General features: G+C 42.1%; 1 protein-coding gene across 1 annotated transcript; it reads right to left on the bottom strand.

Moving 5' to 3' along the window:
* Positions 1 to 803: 803 nt before the first annotated feature.
* LOC142170427 (uncharacterized) lies at positions 804 to 3,790 on the bottom strand. The gene is made up of 2 exons (XM_075232334.1): positions 3,376 to 3,790; positions 804 to 958 (listed from the first exon to the last, which is right to left on the bottom strand). Exons 1-2 carry the CDS (start codon positions 3,788 to 3,790, stop codon positions 804 to 806), a joined length of 570 nt encoding a protein of 189 aa, XP_075088435.1.
* Between the last annotated feature and the right edge of the window lie 13,844 nt (positions 3,791 to 17,634).

Below are 17,634 nucleotides of genomic sequence, written 5' to 3' on the forward strand. Positions count from 1 at the left end.
TTTGACTCTGAGTTGGTTAGGTTTGGCTCCCAATATGACCAACTCATTTGGTTTGATTGACACCCCTTTTATGATCTGATTTTGAGTTGAACTTAGGCTAGGAATTAGATATAGCTGTAGAAATCTAACAGGTCAACCTGAAATCAGTGTTAGGTTTAAGTTGATACAGTCAGTATTCAGTGATTAGCCAAATTCAGAGGGGTTTATATACTGACTATTAAAGTTAGGGTAATACAGTAATATGCAAGGGTTAAGGGTAATTTTGGCATTTGACAGAGTTTAATCAGGGATTAACTTAAGAACATGTCAAGTGGTATTTAAAATACTATTAATCTAATGACAATGGGGAACAAGACACAAGGGCATGGGTTTATTTGAATACTATAACCCCTCCCATGACTCTTGATTAAAACAAATAGGACAAGCATGGGGAAAAATATAGTGGGCATCAATAAAAGACATTTAGGAATGGGGAATTAAGGGGTATGGGCAGAATAAAGGTTGAAGGTATCAAGGCAGCTTGGCTGGCCTGGTTTTTGCTTATAAATAGGCTAATTTAGAACAAAAAAGGGGCTGGACATTTTTAAGTTTTCAGAGAGAGAAAAAAAAAAGCAAAAACAAGGCTGGTCTTTCAACCTTTAGCAGGACAGTCTGTTTTGAGAGTGATATAGAGTTAAGAGTGTGCTGGATTTTGAACATAATTTCCAGAGGCTACTATTTTTTTTTGCATCTGTTTCCTTCTTTGCCTCGCCTGTACTTGTTTTGGTATTGCTCGGTTGCAAACTGGATTCCTTGTTTTGGTTTTAAAGATCTGATTGCTGGGTTTTGTTGCTGTTGATTGTTGTTTTCTGTTGTTGCTGTTTGCTGTGAATGCTACTGCTCAACTGATCATTCCATTTCTTCTGGCTTTCCCAATACCAGGTACACCACTGATAGTCTGATACTCCGTCAATGTAAGCTGAAAGTTGAAACATGAATATAGAAGTGAAGAGCTGAAGTTGCCTCTTTTCAAATTTGCTTCAGTTGTGTATTGAACCTTGAGTTGTATATATAGTATTTCATATCTTCTATTAGGATAATGAAAGTAGTCATCATGCATAACTATACATCCCCATATGGCAAATTAATGGCTCATTATCTATGTATGTCAGTAGCTAGAAAATAGGTGATGGTGTAGTAAGCAATATCCTGATTTTTTAGCTGTGTTTGTGGTTAGCATATCTTCTAACGCATGTTAAGTGTTAAATTGTCCATTGCTAGATAATCTCTTTTCATTTAGCAGGCTGCCTCGTTATAACATGCAGCAATACCGTTAGAGTATATAGCACCAGTTTACATTTCTGCCTTATAAATGTTGGGCCAGAATCGAATGAGCTAACCAGGCCCTTATCGGAAAAGAGGTGGCCCAAGTCCAGTTAATACAGTGTGCGCTGGGCCTGGGCCCATAATATCCAAACGACTGCCCATATACGGGTTCATGTTTCAGATTTTGCGAATCATACTCGGAACCCAATTATAACTAACTTGTAAGCATGTAAATAAAGTTGGACCCTTTTTCTTCTTTCATTATTAGAGACAAACTTAATAGAAGACATAGCCACTATAGGACGACCTTTTAAAATAAAATGAGGCGTGCCTCGCCAAATAAATCACACATCGCTGGGGCCCTCAATGAATACATAACCATTGGCTAGACTTTGGATTCGACCGTTTTGGTGAATTTTTCATGGCCTTTTTCTAAAATAACAATACGTAGTTTCTTTAGGACGCGTCTTAATTAATTTTACTTTCTTAAACTCGGGTGCACATTTATGTGACCCAAATCCAAATCTCAACGGAGTCAAAATGTGTCTCTAATCACGGGTACATTGACTGTGACGTGGTCCGAGATGCATGTCCATGACGTTGCAAATTCCTTTAATAAATAAGAAAGAGATGAGCCTCGCCGAATAATAATACAAAATTGCGGGGCCCTCGGTAAATATTTGCTTTAAAAATTGCTTAGACTTCGGGATGGACCATTTAGCAGAATTTCACGGCCCTACACAAAGTAAGTGATACGCTAGTCGCTTTAGGCGCGCCTTTAATAATTTAATTTTCTTAAAACTCGGGTGCACATTTATGTGACCCAAATCCAAATCTCAACAAAGTTGAAATGTGCCAACAACCAGGGTGCATTGATGTGACGTGGTTCGAGATGTATTTCCACGATGTTGCAATTCTTGATAAAAATAATAATAATGACAAAAGCGGTTAAAAGTTAAAACTTGCACATGAGCTCATAATTATAAAATCAGATAAACAAGTCGAATATGACAGTTGAGTGACCGTGCTAGAACCACGAACTCAGAAATGCCTAACACCTTCTCCCGGGTTAACAGATTCCTTATCCGGATTTCTGGTTCGCGGACTGTAATACAGAGTCATTCTTTTCTTCGATTCGGGATTAAATTGGTGACTTGGGACACCCTAAATCTCCCAAGTGGCGACTCTGAAATAAATAAACAAATCCCGTTTCGATTGTCCTTTAATTGGAAAAACTCCTTCACCCCTTGTGGGGGCGTAAAAAGGAGGTGTGACAGTCCTTAATCGCCATAATGTAGGGAACCAACACGCCTTTTGCCTTCAAGCTTCTCCAGAGAACTTCTCTAGGAACCTTGTCGTACGCTTTTTCTAGGTCAATAAACGCCATGTGCAGATCTTTCTTCTTATCTCTATACTGTTCAACCATTCTCCTAACAAGGTGTATAGCTTCTGTAGTAGAACGACCCAGCATGAAACCAAATTGGTTGTCGGAGACGGATACCGTCATCCTCAACCTTGCTTCCACTACCCTTTCCCATACTTTCATAGTATGACTTAGTAATTTGATACCCCTATAATTGTTACAGCTCTGGATATCACCTTTGTTCTTATACAGTGGGACCACCGTACTCTACCTCCACTCATCTGGCATCCTCTTCGCCTTAAAAATAACATTCAACAACCTAGTCAACCACTCCAAACCTGTTTTCCCCACACACTTCCAAAATTCCACCGGAATCTCGTCAGGCCCGGTCGCTTTGCCCCTACTCATCTTACTCATAGCTCCCCCGACCTCCTCAACCTTGATACGCCTGCAGTACCCAGAGTCAGCATGACTCTCGGAATGCTCCGATTCACCGAGCACAATATCTCGATCCCCTACTTCATTAAGAAGATCCTGAAAGTAAGTCTTCCATCTCCTCTTAATCTAGGAATCTTCCATCAATACTCTCCCACCGTCGTCCTTGATGCATCTCACTCGGTCTAAATCTGGAGCTTTCCTCTCTCTCAACTTGGCCAGCCTAAATAACTTATTATCCTCTCCGTTTTCCCCTAGTTCCTCTTACATACAACTATAAGCCGCAGTCTTAGCCTTCGTTACCGCCATCTTCGCTTCCTTCCTAGCTACCTTATACCTATCCATGCACGCTCGCCTCTCCCCCTCGCCTATGCTCCCCCTTAATGCCCGGTACGCCTCCTTTTTGGCTTCCACTTTACCTTGTACCACTTCATTCCACCACCATTCTCCTTTGTGCCTGCTGGTGACACCCATTGAGATCCCTAGCATCTCTCTCACAGCCTCTCTTATATAGTTTGCTGTCGTTGACCACATAGAGTTCGCGTCACCACTACTCCTCCAAGCTCCCATAACCGTCAACTGCCCTTCCAACTCTTGATCTTTGTCCTTAGTTAAGGCTCCCCACCTGATTCTCGGTCTTCCTCGACCCGACATTTTCCTCCTCTTTACCATAATACCAACGTCCATCACCAAGAGCCTATGTCGCGTCACATGTATCTCACCTGGAATCACCTTGCAATCCTTGCACAAGCCTCTGTCGCGCCTCCTAAGGAGGAGATAGTCAATTTGAGTCTTTGCCACCGCATTTTGAAAAGTAACCAAATGCCCCTCCCTCTTCGGAAAGCAAGAGTTAGCAACCACAAAACGCAAAAGCCTTAGCGAAGTCCAGTAACGAGGTTCCTCCTTCGTTCCTTTCCCCAAAACCAAAGCCTCTATGCACTTCGTCATACACACCTGCGTTCGACCCAATATGGCCATTGAAATCCCCTCCTATGAATAACTTCTCATTAGGTGGTACCTGATGTATAATCTCATCCAACCCCTCCCAAAAGCGTTGTTTAACGTCCTCATCGAGGCCCATATGAGGCGCATAGGCACTAACGACGTTTACGGTGCACTGACCAACCACCAACTTAATACTCATCAATTTATCATTCACTTGTCTAACCTCAACAACATACTCTCTAAGTTCCTTATCCACCAATATATCCACTCCATTCTTACCCTTCTGGGTTCCAGAGTTCCAAAGTTTATACCCATTTGCGTCCTTCGCTCTCGACCCTGCCCACCTTGTCTCCTGGACACACGCTATATTGACCCTTCTCTTCTTAAGGATCTTCGCCAGCTCTATAAATTTTCCTGTCAATGAACCTACGTTCCATGACCCAATTCTCAATCGATGGACACCCTTGTTCCCTTTACCTCCCTTGCATCCCAACCCACCTCCTAGCCCCCGCTCTACCTCCCGACCCACCCCCCGCACGCCCCGAGGACATGAAATCACTTGACCATTTCCTAGAATAAGACAAGATGTCACCACAAGTGCCCTAATACAGTGACTAAACTAATAAGAACTAAAAGGACAACAATTTTACTAACACAATAGAAGGAAATAGGCAAACGGGAGGTACCAATTCCCATGAGTATAACCTAGGAATTGTCTTGGTGGACTAAACTGTATTGCGTCTACCTAGCTCGTTCGCGTCCATCTCTTGTCGTTCCTTGCTGATACTCAGATTGTTCTTCACTGTTTGCATGTGCCCGTCCTCACCGCCCCAAGCCACCGGTCCAACCTGATACTGTCAGGCAAGTCCTGTTGTGTCGTGTCGGAAAGCTGTTCGGGAGTCGCCAAGATTTATGAGACCTGCCGAAAATCTGTACCCACCTGAAAATAGCTTGACCTCGCCGGAAAAGAATCTGCACCTCTGGCTTGAAGACAGGTCTGGTTTGTATGTCACCACAACAACGAAATCGGGCCTTAAACCTGACTGTGGTTGTCCCCGCTCGTCGGCTACTGATCCGTGTCTCGCCGGAGTAAGAGGGGAGAAGACAAGACGGGGAAGAAGGAGAGGCGGGGTGAGAGATATAGGCGGAGAGAGAGAGAGGGGTGTTGGATGATGGGGAGGAGAGGGGGGGCGCGTGGACTTACCTGGGCGGGGAATGGTCGCCGGCGACTGAACTAGTCGCTGTTGAGCTCTTATGTTAGCGTTGGCAGTGAGGTTCGGAGAGAGGGGTTCGGAGAGAGAGAGAGAGAGAGAGTTGTAAAGACTTCACCCTTTCATAAATTTAAATAAAAGATATACAAAAATAGTACCTTATTTTTATTTTTATATTATCTTGAAAATACAAAAATAGTTTCATGTTTTAATATAGTTTAGTTCAATTGATTAAGATTAGTTTTATATTTTTATATTATAAATTGTATATTTAGAAGGAGGAATTAGTTTTGGGTTGGTTTATCCCATCTTTATGAATTTTTTAGTTTTTTTAGTCTTTGGCCCAATTTTAAGGCCCAATAATACCAAACCCATACCCCGTTAACCTAAAAACCTTTCTATATAGCCAAAAAATACACAAAAATACCCTAGACTCTAAGACCTATAGAGACCCCTAAGCAAGATCCGCCGCTAAGGACCAAAAACAACCCGCCCCTGAACATTCTCCTTCTTCGATCAACAAAGATCAAACGTCTAAGACATAAGCAGCTAGAAGGGGAGGGATCAAAAATTTCCAGCAGCTTCTTCACCTCGTCAACCACGACCCTTCAGCCTCTTCTTCTTCGTTTGAACCTGGACACCATCAACAACCATCTCCAAGCAGCACGCCCAAACATGACAACATATCCCATAACATCATTCAAACTTCTTCCAACCTTCGCAGTGCTCAAAACAACATCAAAACACCAAATTTGCATCGGATTCAAGCCTAAGAATTCCAAAAACTTCCAAATTCCGCTTTCGATCAAAAGGTCTACCAAACCACGTCCGAATGACCTGAAATTTTGCACACACATCCCAAATGACACAATAGACATACTGCAACTCCCAGAATTCTATTCCAACCCCTATATCAAAATCTCACCTACCAACCGGAAAACACTAAAATTCCAATTTCGCTAATTCAAGCCTGAATCTACTCCGTACCTCCAAAACACATTCCGATCACACTCCTAAGTCCCTAATCACCTCCCAAAGCTATCCGAACCATCAAAATTTACATCCGAGCCCTTTTTCACATAAGTCAATATCCAGTTAACTTTTCCAACTTAAGCCTCCTCAAAAGAGACTAAGTGTCTCAAACCTTACCAAAATCTCTCTGAACCCAAGCCAAACAACCCGATAATACATAATACAGCTGAACAAGGCAATAAGAAGCAAAAATGGTCAAAACTGAGCGGTAACTCATGAAATGACCCGTCGGGTCGTTACATCCTCCCCCTCTTAAACAAACGTTTGTCCTCTAACGAGTCAAGAAATATACCTGAACCTCAAATAGGTGAGGATATCTGCTCCGCATCTCCCGCTCGGTCTCCTAGGTAGCCTTCTCTACGGGCCGACCTCTCTACTGCACTTTCGTTGAAGCTATATTCTTTGACCGCAACATCCGAACCTGACGCTCAAAGATGGCTACTGGCTCCACATCATAAGTCAAATCATCATCTAACTGAATCGTGCTAAAATCCAAAACATGAGAAGGATCACCAATATACTTTCGGAGCATAGAAACATGAAATATTGGTTGCACACTCGACAAGCTGGGTGGAAAATCAAGCTCATAAGCCACCTCCCCAATCCTCCGAAGCACCTCAAAATGCCCAATGAACCGAGGACTCAATTTACCCTTCTTCCCAATCTCATAACACCCTTCATGGGTGAAACCTTCAACAGAACCTTCTCACCAACCAGTAGGACACAGCCCGAACCTTCCTGTCAGCATAACGCTTTTGTCTCGACTACGCTGTGCGTAGCCTCTCCTGAATCACTTTCACCTTGTCTAAAGCATCCTGCACCAAGTCTGTACCCAATAGCCTAGCCTCACTTAGCTCAAACAAACCAACCGGAGATCTACCCGCCTCTCATACAAAGCCTCATATGGAGCCATCTAAATACTTGACTGGTAACTGTTGTTGTACGCAAATTCGGCAAGCGGTAGAAACTGATCCCATGACCCTCCAAAATCAATGACACAAGCACGCAACATATCCTTCAATATCTGAATAGTGTGTATGGACTGCCCGTCCGTCTAAGGGTGAAAAGTTGTGCTCAACTCAAATTGAGTACCCAACTCTTGCTGCACATACCTCCAAAACTGCCTAGTAAACTAAGTGCCCCTATCTGAAATGATAGAAATTGGGACACCATGCAAATGAACAATATCCCGGATATATATAACTACCAACCGCTCAGAAGAATAGGTAGTACACACAGGAATGAAGTGTGCGGACTTGGTCAACCAATCCACAATCACCCAAATAGCATCGAACTTCTTCAAAGTCCATGGGAGCCCAACTACAAAGTCCATGGTTATCCGCTCCCACTTCCACTCTGAAATATCCATCTGCTGAAGTAAGCCACCCGGCTTCTGTTGCTTATATTTCACCTGCTGACAATTGAGACACTGAGCTACAAAATTCCACAATGTCCTTTTCATTCTCCTCCACCAATAATGATGTCTCAGATCCTGATACATCTTCGTGGCACCTGGATGAATGGAATATCGCGAGCTATGGGCCTTCTCCAGAATTAACTCCCGAAGCCCATCTACATTGGGCACACATATCCGACCCTACACCCTCAACATCCCATCATTACCAATAGTCACATCTCTGGCATCATTGTGCTGAACTCTGTTCTTTAAGGACAAGCAAATAAGGATTCTCATATTTGCGCTCTCTGATGCGATCATATAAGGAAGACTGAGAAATTACACGAGCCAATACCCGATTAGGCTCCAAAATATCTAACCTCACGAATTGATTGGCCAAGGCCTGAACATCATCTGCAAGAGGTCTCTCCCCAACTGGAATATATGCCAAACTCCCCATACTCACCGCCTTCTTACTCAAGGCATCGGCAACCACGTTGGTCTTCCCCGGATGATACAAAATAGTAATATCATAATCCTTTAGCAACTCCAACCATATCTGCTTCCTCAAATTGAGATACTTCTGCTTGAACAAGTGATGGAGGCTACGATGCTCAGTAAACACCTCACAAGATACACCATAAAAATAATGCCTCCAAATCTTCAACGTGTGAACAATGGCAGCTAACTCCAAATTATGAACAGGGTAGTTCTTCTCATGGGGCTTCAACTGACGATAAGCATAAGAAATAACTCTACCCTCCTGCATCAATACACACAAAATACCAACTCTCAAAGCATCACAATACATGGTATATGAACCTGAAGTTGATGGCAAAACTAACACTAGAGCTGTGGTCAAGGTAGTCTTGAGCTTCTGAAAGCTCTCATCACACTCATCCGACCAAATGAAAGGAGCACCCTTTTGAGTCAACTTGGTCAAGGGCGATGCGATATATGAGAATCCCTGAACAAACAGGCGGTAATAACTCGCCAAACCAAGAGCAACAAATCTCTGTGGCTGAGGACGGTCTGTCCAACTCTAAACCACCTATATCTTTTTCGGATCAACCTGACTACTCTCACTAGACACCACGTGCCCCAAGAAATCCACTGAACTGAGCCAAAACTCACACTTGGAGAACTTTGCATAAAGCTTCTCCTCCCTCAATCTCTGCAACACAACTCTTAAATGCTCCGCGTGCTCCTCCTGACTATGAGAGTACACCATAATATCCTCTATGAAAACTATGACAAACGAGTCGAGATAGGGCCGAGACATATTTTTCATCAAATGCATGAATGATGTTGGGGCATTGGTCAGCCCAAAAAGACATCACCAAGAACTCATAATGACCATATCGAGTCCTGAAAGTCGTCTTAAGATTATCCGAGTCCTTGATTTTCAACTGGTGATAACCTGAACGGAGATCAATCTTGGAGAACACCCACGCTGCTTGAAGCTGGTCAAACAAATCATCATTACGAGGCAAAGGATACTTATTCTTGATTGTTACTTTGTTCAACTGCCTGTAATCAATGCACATCCTCATAGTGTCATCCTTCTTCTTCACAAATAGAACAGGTGCACCCCAAGACAACACACTAGGCCGAATGAACCCCTTATCAAGGAGTTCTTGAAGCTACTCCTTTAACTCCTTCAACTCCGCTGGTGCCATACGATATGGTGGAATAGAAATGGGCTGAGTGCCCAACACTAGATCAATACCAAAATCAATATCCCTATCCGGTGGCATGCCCTGCAGGTTTATAGGAAATATATCGGGAAAATCTCTCACAACAGGAACAACATCAATACTAGGAGTCTCTACACCGACATCCCTCACAAAGGCTAAATACGAAAGACAACCTTTCTCAACCATACGTCGGGCCTTCAAGAATGAAATTACCCTACTGGGAACATAATAAGTCAAACCTCGCTACTCAATCTGTGGCACACCCATCATAGCCAATGTCATTGTCTTAGCATGATAGCCCAAAATAGCACGACACAGAGATAGCCAATCCATGCCCAATATAACATCGAAGTCTACCATACATAACAACAACAAATCCACTCGGGTCTCCAGAACCCCAATAGTGACCACACATTACCGGTACACGTGGTTTACAACAACAATATCGCCCACCGGAGTAGATACACGAATAGATAAAACAAGAGAATCACGAGGCATATCCAAATAACGAGCAAAGTATGATAAATCAAATAATACAGAGGCATCTCTGTGGCAGACTGAGACAATTCCTGTGATCAAAACGTCTGAAGCAATAGTATCGGGTCTAGCTGGGAGTGCATCGAAACGGGCCTGACCGCCACCTTATCGACCTCCCCTTCTAGGGTGACCCCTAGCTGACTGACCTCTACCCCTTGCTAGCTAGGTGGGTGGTAGTGAAGTAACTGGTGCTGAAGCCGATGGCTGACTCCTCTACTGAGATGAACCACCAAGACGACAAGGACACTACCTCCACATATGACCCAACTTTCCACACTCATAGAAACTCCCTGGTGCTGGAGACGGGGATTGAAGGAACCCCTAACACTGGAATAACTAGCAGATGCACCTGGCATAGAAGAGCCCTGAACTGACAAAGCACGGGACGAACTCTGGGTTGGAAGGGCACTGAGTGATAACTGGCCCTGATGAGAACTGTGAGAACCATGACCCAATGATGCCCCACGATAACCTGGGTGAGCTAACTGAGCATGCCTGAATGGACGACCTCTGTTGTGCTGAAAGCCTGAAACTGATCCCTCGAAGGAGCTCCACCATATCTACCAGATCCCTGAGGCCTCTTGGCCTCCCTCTCATCTCACTCTTGGCAACAAACTGACTCAATCTCACGAGCAATGTCTATCACCTCCTCAAAAGTAGCACCAAACACCCTCTCCCTGGTTATGAGAATACGAAGCTGATAAATGAGACCATCAACGAAACTGTTGATCCTCTCTCTATCTATCGAAACAAACCAAACAACATGACGAGCTAACTCTGAGAACCTCATCTCATATTGTGTCACAGTCAAATCCCCCTGACGCAACCACTTGAACTGCCTACGCAGCTCCACTCTACGAGACTGTGGCACATACTTCTCCAAAAATAGAACAGAGAATTGCTGCCAGGTAAAGGGTGTTGCACCAATAGGCCTACGCCTCTCATAAGCCTCCCACCAAGTGAAGGCAACTCTAGAAAACTGAAAAGTAGTGAAAGCGACCCCTCTGGTCTCTAGAATACCCGTTGTGCGAAGAATCCTCTAACACTTATCTAAGAAACCCTAGGCATCCTCGCCCTCTGCACCACTGGAAGTAGGAGGCTAAAGTCTAGCAAACCTTTCCAAACTTCACTGCTCGTCCCCTGGCATGGCAGGAGCTAGATAGTCCTGAGCTGCTATAACCGGCTGGGCTGGACCTGCTCAGGTGTGTGAGCGGCAGGAGTTTGAGTGCCTCCCCCGTCCTGAAAAGTAGCTGCGGCTCTAGTAACTGAGACCGCCTGAGCTAGGCCAATGCATACTGATATAATCTGAACCAAGGCCTCCTGAAGACCCGGAATCACAATTGGCATAGCTGGTGCCTGAGCTGGTACTGCTGGAGCGTCCACAACTAGGACCTGGTCCTGAATTAGGGCGGCTGGTGGATCTGCAGGTGCTGTCTTAGCTGTTGTATGGGTTACACCCCTGCCCCTACCACGACCTAGACCATGTCCTCGGCCTCTAGGGGCCATAGCTAGTGGTATTGGTGGTCGTCCATCCCGACTGATCGCTCATATCCTCACCATCTATGAGAGAATAGAATAACAGAAGTTTAATACTCGGATCAACAGATTCGCACGACAAGAATTTCAAGAATATGAAGTTTTTCCTAAAGGTTCTGCAGCCTCTAGAGGATAAATACAAATGTCTTCGTACCGATCTGCGAGACTATACTAAACTTGCTCATGACTCGTGAGACCTATGTAACCTAGGCTCTAATACCAACTTGTCACGACCCTAAACCCAGACCTGGTCGTTATGGTGCCTATCGTGAAATAAGGACAGCCGACACAACTCCCCAATCCATTTAAACAGATAAAATAATTCAATTTAAGTCATTAACATACTATAAATCCCAAAATAAAAGTGAGATAGAACATTTGCAGAAATAAACCCAGCCCGATATCGGTGTGTCACCAGTTATGAGCATCTAACATACCTCTACGAGTACGGAAAAGGTCTACATAGTCTATTATAGAATCCAATATAAGGGAAAAATGAAGATAGGAGGGAGAAACACTGGGATGCGAATACCGAGAAACTACCTAGTGATCTCCAAAATAGCCTGCTGGAAGCAATTAGCACTCGCTAGCGAGACCCAAAGTTCTTGAATCTGCACACAGGGTGCAGGGAGTAATGTGAGTACGCCAACTCAATGAGTAATAAAAGCAAATGCAGATGAGCGATAAGAAAACACATAAAACATAGCAAAATGCTACAAAGAGGTAGTATAAAATAAATACAATGCAATAGAACAGTGAAAACTTGTGAAAATACCTCAGTTCAGTAAAACCTCTTTAAAACATCTTTTAACAGTTAAATAAGTGAATGAAAAGCAGCGAGAAAAGATAAACACATAAAATCAGCCCCTCGGGCACAATATCAACAAAATCTGTCCCTCGGGCAATAACATGGAACAACATCAACCCCTCGGGCTATATCACATATCACACTGGGTACCCGCGCTCACTGAGGATGTACAGACCCCGGGAGGGGCCCCTTACGGCCCAAGCGCAATATCAAGCCATCTCGTGGAGTAATCCATGGGCTCTCAGCCTCATATCAAGCCACCTTGTCGCGTACAACTGAGGCCCTTGGCCTCATAATCATGAATCATCTCAATATCGCTGCGACGCTTAGCCCAATCCCATAATAACCTTACAGCACAGGCCCTCGGCCCTACTTAGTCAAAAATCTCTAAAATCCACTCGAGCACAGTGTCAGCTCAAAATATCATTTAAGATGTCAAAACAGTATAAACATTGTTGAGTTATAAAAACAATAGAATATAGCATGACTGAGTACAAATATAAAGTCAAAACAGTGAGGAATAGTAGTAAAAATCCCCTAATGGTCCAAAACAGTTGGCATGAAGCCCAAATATGGCATGAGGCCCAAAACATTATGATAGCAAATAGTTTTCAATCAAATACGCAGTAAAACAATTATTCGAGATGGACCAAGTCACAAACCCTAATAGTGTACGACTCCACGCTCGTCATCTAGCATGTGCGTCACCTCAATATAGCACGACGATGTGAAATTCGGGGTTTCATACCCTCAGGACAATATTTACAATTATTACTTACCTTTATCCGATCCAAACTCTAGCCCGCGATGCCTTTGCCTCTTGAATCGGCCTCCGGATGCTCCAAATCTAACTAAAATCAGTACAAAACCATCAAAATATGCTAAGGGAACAAAGCCCACTCGAAAGTAATAAAATTACAACACAAATTCCGAAATTGGGCAAACCCTATCCCCGAGCCCACATCTCGGAATCCATTAAAAATTACATCAATAGATTCCTTATCACTCCCCAAGTTCATTCATATCAAAAGCGCCAAAATCTAACCACAAATGATCCCTCAAATCCCTAATTTTATGTCTCCTATTAAAAGCCATAGTTCTTCAATATTTAGGCTTAAATTCTTTAAATTCCATCTTTCCTCATATCCCAACTCTTCGCTAACACGAGGACCCACTCGCGAACGCGAAGGCCAAAAGCCTGCAACACCAACATCAGATTTTTCTGCAATCTTTCTCTACTTGAAATGATCCGTTTAACCACCTGAAACTCACCCGAGGTCCTCGGGACCTCAACCAAACATTCCAGTCTATCCCATAACATCATTCAAACTTGTTCCTACCTTCGGAACGCTCAAAACAACATCAGAACACCAAATTTGCATCGGATTCAAGCCAAATAATTCCAAAAACTTTCAAATTCCACTTTCGATCAAAAAGTCTATCAAACAACGTCCGAATGACCTGAAATTTTGCACACACATCCCAATTGACACAACGGACCTACTAAAACTCTCGGAATTACATTCCGTCCCCTATATCAAAATCTCACCTACCAAGCGAAAACACCAAAATATCAATTTCACCAATTCAAGCCTAAATCTACTCCGTACCTCCAAAACACATTCTGATCACGCTCTTATGTCCTAAATCACCTCTCGAAGCTATTCGAACGATCAAAATTCACATCCGGGCCCTTTTTCACATAAGTAAATATCTGGTTGACTTTTCCAACTTAAGCTTCCTCAAAAGAGACTAAGTGTCTCAAACCTTACCAAAACCTCTCTGAACCCAAGCTAATCAACCTGATAATACATAATACAACTGAACAAGGCAATAAGAAGCAGAAATGGGGAAAACAGAGTGGTAACTCATTAAACGACCGGTCGGGTCATTATATATGTTCTGCTAAAGACCTCACATTTACTTATCGTAGGCATCATACAAAAACCCAATTCCTCTGACTCATCTCTTCCAACACTATCTATCTTTCCAACCACTTGTCAGATGTAAGTATCGTCTTATTACGAATAAAATAGAATTCTGGAATTTGAATTCTTATAAGTGAGCTCTACCACACGATCTAGAGTAAGAAAAAAGAGTGATAATCCTAAATGCCATGTAGCCTCCTGATTATAAGTGTGGTGCATGACACACCCATAAACAAGACTCTACTAGACACGACTTGTAGACTCCCTAGGACAGAACTGCTCTGATACCACTTTTGTCATGACCCAAATCGATGGACCGCGACGGGCACCCGGTACCTTACTCAACCGAGTACCAACATAACATATCTTTTCATGTCATACTATAATAGATAACTAAGCCGGAAGGCTGCAGTGAGATATGTAGAATACAATATGTGACACCAACTTATACAAGAGACATATGAGCCTCTAAGATCAAAATAACCACGTGAACACTAAACATAGACCGACAAGGCCATACAATCTTTTACATACATGACATTTATCTACAAGCCTCTAAGAATACATAATTTTCAAAAAAGGTCGGGACAGAGTCCCGCCATACCAAATAATATACATCTAACTCATACTAATCAAACAAGCAACTCCGAAGCAAACAGAGCGCACCAACATCTTCCGCTGGGCTGATAGCCTACTTGGAGGGCTCTCGACTGTCTATCGGGACCTGGGGAATGAAATGCAGTGTCCCCAGGCAAAAAAAGACGTCAGTACGAGTAATGTACTGAGTATGTAAGGCACATAAATAAGTACATAACAGACATGGAGGAAATATAGAGTAAATGACTCCACCTGTAAGTCTGAATAACTTTGTAGATCATGAAATAATTATAGCATCATACATATGCGTATGAATGTCATGTCGTGCATATGTACATGTTTCATAACATCATCAGCCTCTGAGGGCATCCCGTCATATCATCTTGGCCGCTGTGGGCAAAATCATCAACGTATATCAGCTGATCAGGTGGTGGTGTGTATATAATGCCATAACCTTTCCCATATCGCATAAACATATATACACATACATATATACGCATATGTAACTCCATCTGGTCATGGATCAATGTACATGAATGTAATGCATAAAAATTTTCGGAATGTCATAAGACAATTTTGCCTTTGAGTAATATCATAAAGTAAACTCTTTTCAACTTTCGTATTTTTCTGAGACCCATGAACAAATGGTAGAATAATATGACACATGGGGAATTAAGAATATAGGCACCTCTAATAATTCTATGAATAGAGTCATTTATGAAAGTTGTGCATTTTCTCATTTCGTTTGTATCGTACGAATCATGCCAAAAAAAAAAGAGATTGTCTTAACATACTTGGAGTAGGGAAAAATTCATGTGATATTCTTGAAAAATGTTGCAAATAATTTTCTTTGGATTCCTTTTTGTTGCAAGAACTCACGTTCTTTTTGAGGGGACATTGGTAAGGAATTTCATTAAAAATCACATCTGATTGTAAAATTTTGAGAATAACTTTGTTGAAAGCTTTGCTGGAGGTATGTTTTGAGGTTTTGCATTAGGAAAATGTTAGATGAATCAAAATGAAGTTATTTTTAAGCCATTGCTGATTTTTGAATCCATTTAGCCAAATGTTGTCAAGCTTTACACGTAAGTAGCATATATGTCACTTAATGTTGTCACCTTTCAGCAAAGATTGTTAGTCACATACTTTGAGTGGGAGGCTACCACATTATGTCACTTAGTATTTATCAATTATATCCCTGATTAGTTAGATAATGACCTGTTACTCGATAATTAATTAATTACCCATATAATTAAGAATTATCTCAAATTACATAAAATACTATTCACTTTTTACATACCTTATACACCGTACTATCATGGTCATGCGGTACCTTATATGGCACTAGCCCATAAATACCGAGTATTTTAGCTTAGGCCGTATTTTATCCCAATATGCCGAACTTGGACGAAAATTCATTTTCTTTGACTTGCTTCCCCTGAACCTTCATGAGTTTACTCATTACTTGTTTGAAATAACATAATCCTTATAATCTCTAAATAATTTTTTCCTTGGACGGATGTCAATTATCTTACGACAAATTCAACGTACAATACTCCAGGGTGCAACATCATTGTAATTTAGTACTGCAAAGCGTAACATCATCGTAATGTAATACTGCAAGGCAAAACATCATCGTAATATAATCTTGCAGGACGTAATATCGACATAATATTGCGAGGCATAATACATCTTCATACAAGCCAAATTACGATCAACTCTTACAACTTAAACTTCAACCTTAGGGAATGAAATACAGGGAGCAATAAATAGGGTATCGGGGCTAATACTCTCAAAACGATAGGCTGGGTCATTACAACTAATCCGAATTCATTTACTCAAAATATTGACTGTAGTCAACTCAAGTCATTTTTAAGGTAAAATTACACATTTTCTTCAATTTTTCACATAAAATTTTTCCTGAACAAGACACGGACCGCGCACGCAAATTAAAAAATACTAAACGGAGCTAGTCGAGGTGTCGGAACACAGAAATAGAGGCTAAATCTCAAAATGACCTATTGGGTCATCATAGACAACTTACTACTATACACAAGTTTAATTCAATGAGCATCAATCAGTATCATCGTGATGCCAGACAGATTGTTGATTCTCTTGCGGTGATAAACTGTCTTGTTTCTTATCAAGATTTCATTGATCATGTTCTTCTTGGATTGGATAAAGAGTGTGACACCTTATTTGGAATAATCACCCACCTTCTTGGTAAATTGACTCTTGAGGAGTTACGCACCAAACTTTTACTTCATGAACAACGTTTGCAACGCTTCAAGGAGCTTGATTCACCTCAAGCCTTTTCTACTCATACTGTTCTACAAAATGTATCTGGTTCTCAACCTGTTTCTCAAGGTAGTCATGGTTGAGGGAGATTTTCCTGTTCTAAAGGTTGAGGAAGAGGTAGAAAAGGATGTGGTTCTTATAGTCGAGGTGGTCAAGGGCAGTAACTATCTTTGAACAACCATTTTCTTTGCAGCGACAATAGACAATCTCTGTCATGTATTGGTGATACTCCATCTGTTTCATATACTCAACAATCTGTAAGTGCTTCACCATCTACATGAATCATTTATCCGCAACCAATCCTTGTTTATGTCAAATTTGTGGATCCCCTAGTCACACTGCTTTACAGTGTAATAATCGTTTCAACCATGCCTTTATTGTTAATGATCTTCCCAAGTCTTTCGCAACAATATCCATTGGTGAAACAAATGATGCTACTTGGTATTTTGATTTAACTGCATCTGTTCATATGACTCCATCCGAGGGTAACTTTTTGCATAAATCTCCTTAAAATGGCTTTGATTGTGTGTTGGTTGGGAATAACAC

The sequence above is a fragment of the Nicotiana tabacum genome, chromosome 16, assembly GCF_000715075.1.
Source record: "Nicotiana tabacum cultivar K326 chromosome 16, ASM71507v2, whole genome shotgun sequence".
NCBI classification, from domain to species: Eukaryota; Viridiplantae; Streptophyta; class Magnoliopsida; order Solanales; family Solanaceae; genus Nicotiana; species Nicotiana tabacum.

Excerpts from the sequence above, each read along its gene's own strand:
- LOC142170427 (XM_075232334.1), bottom strand. The coding sequence starts at position 3,790 with ATGGACGTTGGTATTATGGTAAAGAGGAGGAAAATGTCGGGTCGAGGA. Across the intron at positions 959-3,375 it reads TAAGACTGCGGCTTATAGTT|CTTACATTGACGGAGTATCA; the intron begins GTATGTAAGAGG and ends TTCAACTTTCAG.